The 8,014-nt window shown below is 33.3% G+C and overlaps 1 protein-coding gene and 1 long non-coding RNA gene across 4 annotated transcripts in view; one reads left to right on the forward strand and one right to left on the reverse strand.

Moving 5' to 3' along the window:
* Positions 1-2,216: 2,216 nt before the first annotated feature.
* LOC132271542 (uncharacterized) overlaps positions 2,217-8,014 on the reverse strand; it is an 11,602-nt gene continuing 5,804 nt past the window's right edge. For 2 of the 3 annotated variants that reach the window (XR_009469725.1, XR_009469726.1), the window contains one exon: positions 6,450-8,014. This exon is cut by the window's right edge and continues 227 nt beyond it. This is a non-coding gene — a long non-coding RNA (uncharacterized LOC132271542). Of the gene's footprint in view, positions 2,558-6,449 lie in introns of those variants that run through there. The other variant, XR_009469727.1, reaches the window with a different exon arrangement.
* LOC132271541 (E3 ubiquitin-protein ligase RHA2B-like) lies at positions 3,581-4,395 on the forward strand. Its single transcript, XM_059772945.1, has one exon. The coding sequence runs from the start codon at positions 3,632-3,634 to the stop codon at positions 4,178-4,180; it is 549 nt and encodes a 182-aa protein (XP_059628928.1). The 5' UTR covers positions 3,581-3,631; the 3' UTR covers positions 4,181-4,395.

Raw genomic sequence — 8,014 nt, forward strand, 5'->3', positions numbered from 1 at the left:
CGGAGAGATGAAGGCATTGTATACATTTTTATCATCTGCCTTGTGACATATTACATTCTCGTGAGGGAGTTTGTTGTCATTTATATGTGGATGTCTTTTAAAGTATTTTGAAAATTGTGAGCATGACGAGTGTACAAAGGTCGACGATATCAACAAGACATGGCAGGTCGTGACGAATAGTATTAGAGCCAATTCCCAACTCGAAAATTTTGAACAAGATGAAAATGATTCTTATACGTATGTTGTATTTGGAAGTATAGAAATCTTAAATTTAAATTTTCTCCAATTTTAATTTTGAAGTATCGATTTGAACTATAATTTTTTTTTCGATTTCTTATGCTAATTTCTTCCTTGGTCTTAACCACCCCACCAACATGTGCTGTATAACCTTTCATTTCGTTTTCCTTCATTAATTTTACTTATTATTAGTCTTCTACCTTGAACCAAAGCCAATCCAAATAGGAATTTCGAACTTCACAAATTCCAAACTAGATCAACATATACGTATATTATGTCTGCAAATTCTATTGTAATACATACATATTTCAACATTAGAAATGGAATTGGAGGAGAGATGAAGGTATTGTATACATTTTTGTCATCAGCCTCTTGACATGTTACATTGTCTTGAGGGGTGTTGTCATTTATATGTGAGTGTCTTTTAAAGTATTTTAAAAATTGTGATGACTCTGTGGACGGATGTGCCGTAGGTGGGTGCGGACACTGACAAACTACCACATTGGCGAGCTACGGTTGCAAATGCCCACATCGTTTTGGTAAAGGAAAGGTGAAATGCTTATATGTAGGTGTGTCACTCCAATTGGTATGAGACCTTTTGGGGTAAAGCTTATGAGCAAAACCGCACGGGCTCAAACCTAAAGCGGACAATATCATACTATGTGGTGGAGTGGGTCGTTACAAATGGTATCAGAGCCTAACCCAGCCGGAAGTGTGTCGGCGGGGACGTCGGGTCTCCAAGAGGGGTGGATTGTGATGACTCTGTGAGCGGGTGCAAGACACTGACAGGCTACCACACTGACGAGCTACGGGTGCACAGTCCCACATCGCCTGGGTAAAGGAAATGTGAAATGCTTATATGTAGGTGTGTCATTTCAATTGGTATGAGGTCTTTTGGGGTAATGCTCAGGAGCAAAACCGTACGGGCTCAAACCCAAAGCGGACAATATCATACCATGTGGTAGAGTGAGTCGTTACAAAAATTGTGAACACTAAGAGTGTACAAAAGCAAACCATATCAACACGACATGGCAGGTCGTGACCAATTGTATTAGAGTCAATTCTCCAACTCAAAAATAGGGTATCAAAATTTTGAATCAGTTGGAAGTATAGAAATCTGTAAATTTAAATTTTTCCCAATTTAAATTTCATCAATTTCAACGCACATATTTGGTGCCCAAGCAGACTAAGTAGGTGTTTGGGAGTGCTTTTCTATTGCTGAAAAGTACTTTTATTTTAAAAAATTGCGGTGAAAAGTGTTTGGTGAAAAAAAAAAGCTCTCTTAAAGATGGTAGAGGTTAGGTTTAAAACGTGCATTTACTTAAAGTTAAGAATCGTAACTTTTAAAACTGCGTTACGGGTAGAGGTACGTGTTTTTGGGTAACTAATTTTGTTATAGACAATTTTATCCCTTTATATTTTTTATTAATACAATTTTATCTCCTTTAGGCTTCTACAAACAAATAGCAAATAATGTGTGGGACTCTGTAAAAAAACAAAAATCCTAGTTTATTTTGGACTCTGTAATAAACAAAATATGTGATATTTAAAAAATATCTAAACAAAATATGTGATCCTAGTTTATTTTGGACTCTGTAATAAACCAGTAGCAAACAACGCGTAAGACTCTGTAATAAACAAAATATGTGATATTTAAAATAATAATAAAAAAATACAAGTTCATCTTTATAAATCATTCAACTCAATCGAATTTTATAATATTTAATATTAGGGAATTATCATATGTTTAATGTAAGGATAATATAGTAAAATTAGTAATAAAAGTTCTTTAACCAATATTACTAACAAACAATTTTAAAAGTGCTTCAAGTAAAAAAAGTGCTTTATACAATGTGTCATCAAACGCTTAACTGCGTTTTACTGACAGTACTTTTATAACAGCTCTAGTATTTTTATAACAGCTCTAGTATTAAAAGCGCTTTTAGCATTCTAATAGCAATCCCAAAGTGACTCTAAAAATAATCAAACCAATAATGGACGGCTTTTAGTATTCTACAATCATACTTTTCAAATATTGAGACTTACAAACAGCGCAATGCTAGACGGACCGTTTTTTTTTTTACAATTTCAATGGATATAATCCAACAAGAACTTTTGTTTGTGTTTAAAAAGAATATAAGCTCTCGATCTCCTAAGTTTTTATCTCAATCATTCATTATTACATCAGTAACTATAGTCAAGTATATCAGATTTCATTAACAAGACGAAAATAATATTCAAACAAAATACTTCAGCCGGAATCTTCTGCGGATCCCTTTGCTCCTTGGGATGTATTGTGATGGGATTCACTTGGTCCCATCTGACATTGAGGATGTTAACGTAGCATTAACTAGTTTGCTCACAGTGAACCATAAATTATTTTGATTCCACAAAATAATAACTTTGAATTCACAAAGTAAAAAATAAATTTAGAAATAAGGTAATATTGTATTGAATAATTGAATAGGCGATTCTTCTTTCTACATTACATATATTTATAATGAAACAAAAATCCTAAATTATAAGGAAACACAGAAACTTTGCAACATAAGGAAACTTAATCTCAAAGAAAACAAACACTCGAAAACAAGTTTAAAAATAAAATTATGAAAAAAATTATGAAAAAATAACATAAGAATCGTAATGAATAAAAACTACTAAATTAAAATTTTGATACCAGTTAGATTTCATTTAGATAATGAACAAAAATCTTGAAATATTAAGCAAGGAGACAAAAAAGTCCTTTGGAGACACTAAACAATGGTATTTCGCCGAAAAGCGGCGTACATCACTGCATAATAGTGAGTTTTACTCATACCATAATAGTGAGTTTTACTCGTTGGGCTGTTTCCAATAAAAAAAAACTATGGATAAAAAATAGACATTTTAGAATTGACTCAAAAAAATTATCAGCATGCCTATTTAACCTTCTGACAATCCAAACAGACCAAATAAACTTTAACAATCTGTTCTACATCAGATGCAAAATCTTTGACGGAACTAACACTTCCCCGTTCATCATTGTCCATGGCAATATATAGCTAGTTAGGAAGTGTAGCGGGCTATGGTACCTGGTTTTGGGAATTTGCTTATACTACTATAAAAAGGCCATACATAATGCTAATGTTGGAAATTAGAAAGACAATTTAATTATTGTAGATGTGCATTTATATTAGTTTGTAGAAGTTTTGCAATTTTGCTGTTGGGAATTAGATATACAATTTAATTATTGTAGATGTGCATTTATATTTGTTTCTAGAAGTTTCAAAAAGGACCACTCATGTAGCTATCACAACTCTTAATAATATCAGTACACATTTAAAATCTTTATTTAAATCAACAATGTGTCTCCTTCCTTATCCTTGTCAAGCTAGCTCAAATTTTCTCAAGAAATATGAACTTCACTTGTGCAGTCACTAAAATCCCAAAACTAGTAGTGACAGAGATTCAAAAACTCCTATCCCGTGTCAATTTCAAACTCACACTCATATTCTGCTTGCATACTATTTTGAACAAATGGTTGCCTTCAAAGCATCATTTTGACGATGATTCACCCGGGGATCATCGGCCATCGTCGTTGTTGGTTCCCGTACCGGTCACAAGCCGAATTGGGGTTGAATTGATAAAGAAGAAGTTGCCGGTGATAGAATTTTGCAGCTTTCTTGAAAGAGTGGACATGGCTCGAGAAGGGTGCACCGAGTGTGCTATTTGTTTAAGTAGTATGGAGAGACGCGACGAGATCAGAGAGCTATTTAATTGCTGTCACGCGTTTCACAGGCGTTGCCTGGATGAGTGGGTTGAGAAGAGTCATGTGACATGCCCTTTGTGCAGGTCAAAGTTGTTGCCTCATCATTGGGAGGATGGTAATGGTGGAGATGATCCATGGAGGGTGGAGAGGATTGCTTACCTCTTTGGTGAGGACTATGTAATGGCTACATGGTGAGTGGAACATCAATTTGTTGTAATATGTAGCTTTTTTGGGCACACTTTAAGGTTATGTACCTCTGGATGAGTCAATTTCCATGCAAAAATCAATGTTCGAAAACCCGAAACTCGGATTCGATAAGAAGCTTTCTGAGTAACCTTTCCATTTCCATCTTCTGGATGTATGATATTGATCTTTTGAGAAACACATATTTCTGTTTTAGTATTGTTGAAGCTTTGCCCTCTTTCAAACGTAAGTTACGTAATATTGACACTGAAATTGTTTCGGTTGCTAAAATTGCTAAGAGGAGAATAAGACTGATAAGTGATAATTCGATTGTCTCTGGAATAGAATCTGCAATCACAGGTTGTAAAAAGTTTTCACTCAAGCTAGACACCATTAGCTACAAAATCAACAGGTTAACTTCCCAGTGCACAGAGAGAGTGAGTCCAACAAATCAACAACGTGCTGCCTTTTTCAGGCTCTGTGGGCCAATCGAGTGGGTTGTAGATCGGCAGCTCAACCCATCCATTAAAATCATCTATATATATAAAGGGCAAGTGGTGCATAGATTATGGCCCGCTTGATTTGGAAATGTCATAACAGTAGTTTTCTGTATTCAGATAATTAAAAATCAAAAAATTGTTAACATCACATTAATTAGGATCCGGGCTGGGAAAAGGTGTCGGCAACTCGAGTTTAATAATAACCCGTGCTATATTAATTTTATTATTACTCTTGTCAAAATATTAAGTGTGCCTCGCGGTAAAATTAGATGAAACACCACTTAAAATAGGTATATGAGTTGGGACATTTTCTATTGAAAGTTTGGTGGATTGGGACTTAGGAGAAATATTGTTTTATTGTAAAATTTAGTTTTTTCAGTTTTTTTACAACTGATCCAACTTTCATTATTGGGTTTTCTTTGAAATCCAAGAAAGTCAAATTGATCCAACTTACATTATTGGGTTTCCTTTGGAATCCAAGAAAGTTAAATCGGTCCTTTTATTTTTGATAATCCCACGTTTTTTACTTCTGGAGGAATTCGACTTGTCACACTTATCTTAATATGTGGTGGATTTCAGTTTTTAATAACTTTATAATTTCTTTTTTTGGCACCAAACTTCTTAAGTCGTCTTATAAGCCCGAGGTAAATTAATCCATCAAAAAAAATCAAGCAAGAGACATATTCACCCCCCTATAGGTCATAAGAACACCATATCTAATTAATTAAGTAATTACTTCTACACCACGTAACTCACATTTGTTATCGAAGCAGATTAATTAGTGTCTTGAGTTAGATTTTTTTAGTTGACATGATTTAGTTTTGATTTTTGGATGATGTCTCTTATTTAATCTCGACTATCTCTCTTTCTCTCTTGATGCATGTCCTCTATCTTATTCTATTTCACTTTCCTTAACTTGTTGTGTCATGTTCGACTTGACCAGGAACAGAGCCATGTAAACTTCTGCGGGGGGCAATTGCCTCCTTTGATTTTTTTTTTTCTTTCACCATTTTATCCTATTATTTTGTCACTGATATTTATACTAACGAAATATTGTCTTTGCCCCCTGAAATTATTTAAAAAATTTAGTATTGCCCTCCTCACTTGACTTTCTGGGTCCGTCATTGGACTCGACTGATATGATAATTGATTCTTTTGTATTTTTCTGATCTTAGTCTTCCTTATTTGACATTCCACTGGATTGAGCTAGCGTTAGCTCTTTATTTCTGTCTTTCGTACCTTTCCCTTTCCTCTTTCTCCCGAAACCTTCGGATGATGATAGGGTAAAACTTCCATTCTCTGGGTCTGTCACATGAATACATCTAAAGTCACTACAAGGAAAAAAAAAAAAAAAAAAGGGCTTTTACGAGTGCCCAAACACCTCGTGAAAACGCAAATGCCTCCCTCGTCTATTATGCCCTTGTAAATGCTCTTAGCTTTTTACGAGGACTAGCAGAGCTCGTAAAATAGTAATGTGCGAGACACCAGGCATTAATTAATTTACGATGTAATTAGCCTTTCGTTAATAATTAATTTACAATGTAACTAGCCTCTCGTAAATAGATACTGTAAACCGTAAAAATCTTTTTTACAGAGAGATTCCCTCCTTGTAAAATAATGTAAAGACTTTTATTCAAGGATTGTGAAGACCCCGTAAATAACATATTTATTTATATTTAATAAAAGCACATTCAATTAATGCTACCCAATCATTCACATATAACCTATATATTGATCACAATTTTAAGTAAACAATACTTCATAAAGTTAACACTTTCCACTTGATAACAATAACCAAATATACCATTAAATATATCAAAAGACAATTTAACAATTCATACATCATTGAACATATCAAAGACAATTCATCATGATTTAATGTGCCAAATTGCAAAAAAAAAAAAAAAAAAAAAAATCCAATGTATGTCAAAAACACATCAATGAGTCAATCTTCACATTATTCTTTAATCATCGGCACAAGTTGACTTTTAATTTTTCAGACACTTCCTCCACCTCATTGTCCATGGTACAAAATCCAAGCAATTACATGTATTACACACAAAAAAAAGAAGAAGATGAATGAGGTAAAATTAGAAAAAGAGTATGATTACTACTACAATACAATCGCTGAAATGCCTATGATAAAAAATAATAATAATAATAAATAAAATAAATTATTCTCAATTTCATATCTTCAAAATATGACCGCTAACAGTCTACCAGCCTCGTGCCAATCTAGTTTGTAACACACTTGAACGTATCATTACTTCAATTTCCAAAGTAAAGACATGCTCATTAATTTTATTCCTTTAACAATTTTTGTTCTTTAACTACTACCAGTCCAAGTATTACCACTAACCTTTTCTTAGTTATCAAAAGGAGAGGGCCTTGTCCATATATGTTTCGTATGTGTGTGTGTTTTTGTATTTATCTTAGAAAGAGAAATTAAAATTCTCTATTGCATGTTTTGTATTTATTTACGTACACAAATAGCCCAAAAAATTTAAAAAAGGTAAAGTTTAAAGTTGTTCTCTAGTTCTAAATTTTAATTTACGAGTTATTATACTTTACCTTGTTTCAACATTTTCTACAGAATCTAAAACCATTCTGCCATTGGTTATTAATTACAAAAAATTTAATTGAAAGAAATTACTATTTCTTGTTAATTCTTCATGTAGGGGCTACAGAAGGTTGCACATTTATGTGTAACAACCACTACTTAATTATAAGAAAGGTGTCCAAAATGAAAATGAGGGAGAGACAACTACATAAAATTGTTAATTGCTGATCAATATATGCTGCTCAACTAGTTATATATGCTGATCAAAATGAAGGCGCATTGGCAGTGTTATAATTTGAACATGGCTTCAGCAAACAACAAAATTTAATGAAAATAAGCCTTCCCTTAACTTTCAATAATCACCATGCATTTTCAGGAGAGTCAAGAGATGATACAAATTAAACAAAAATATGAAAGCATGTAACATGGATTTATCATTTGTTTTCCCCCATGTGAATTACTTAGGTATATAGAGAAAGAGAGAGAGGTGTTCATATGTGAAGTGGCAATACTTTAGTTGCTTGTATTTTCTCCAGTGGGTGATCCTTGAGATTTCTGGTGTCCCATTGACGGTTTCAATTTGCTTATATGAGTGTTAATTAATTATTTTTTGCCATTAGTAAGTACACCATTTACTATATAAAAGCAAGGACACAACCCGAATGCAAAATGGAGAATATTGACACTCCAAATTCTTATTTGATGAGAAAAATTGGTTAAGAACAAATCAAATGAGACAACTGATTGGACATAGTTATCATGAAAAGCCATAATAGAAAATGAAAA

This window comes from Cornus florida, unplaced genomic scaffold (assembly GCF_030987335.1).
Source record: "Cornus florida cultivar Cherokee Brave unplaced genomic scaffold, ASM3098733v1 CherokeeBrave_3.0.0_Hap2_Chr08, whole genome shotgun sequence".
Classification (NCBI taxonomy): Eukaryota; Viridiplantae; Streptophyta; class Magnoliopsida; order Cornales; family Cornaceae; genus Cornus; species Cornus florida.

What these genes read in the sequence shown, in the direction of transcription:
- LOC132271541 (XM_059772945.1), top strand. Translation starts at nt 3,632, where the DNA reads ATGAACTTCACTTGTGCAGTCACTAAAATCCCAAAACTAGTAGTGACA.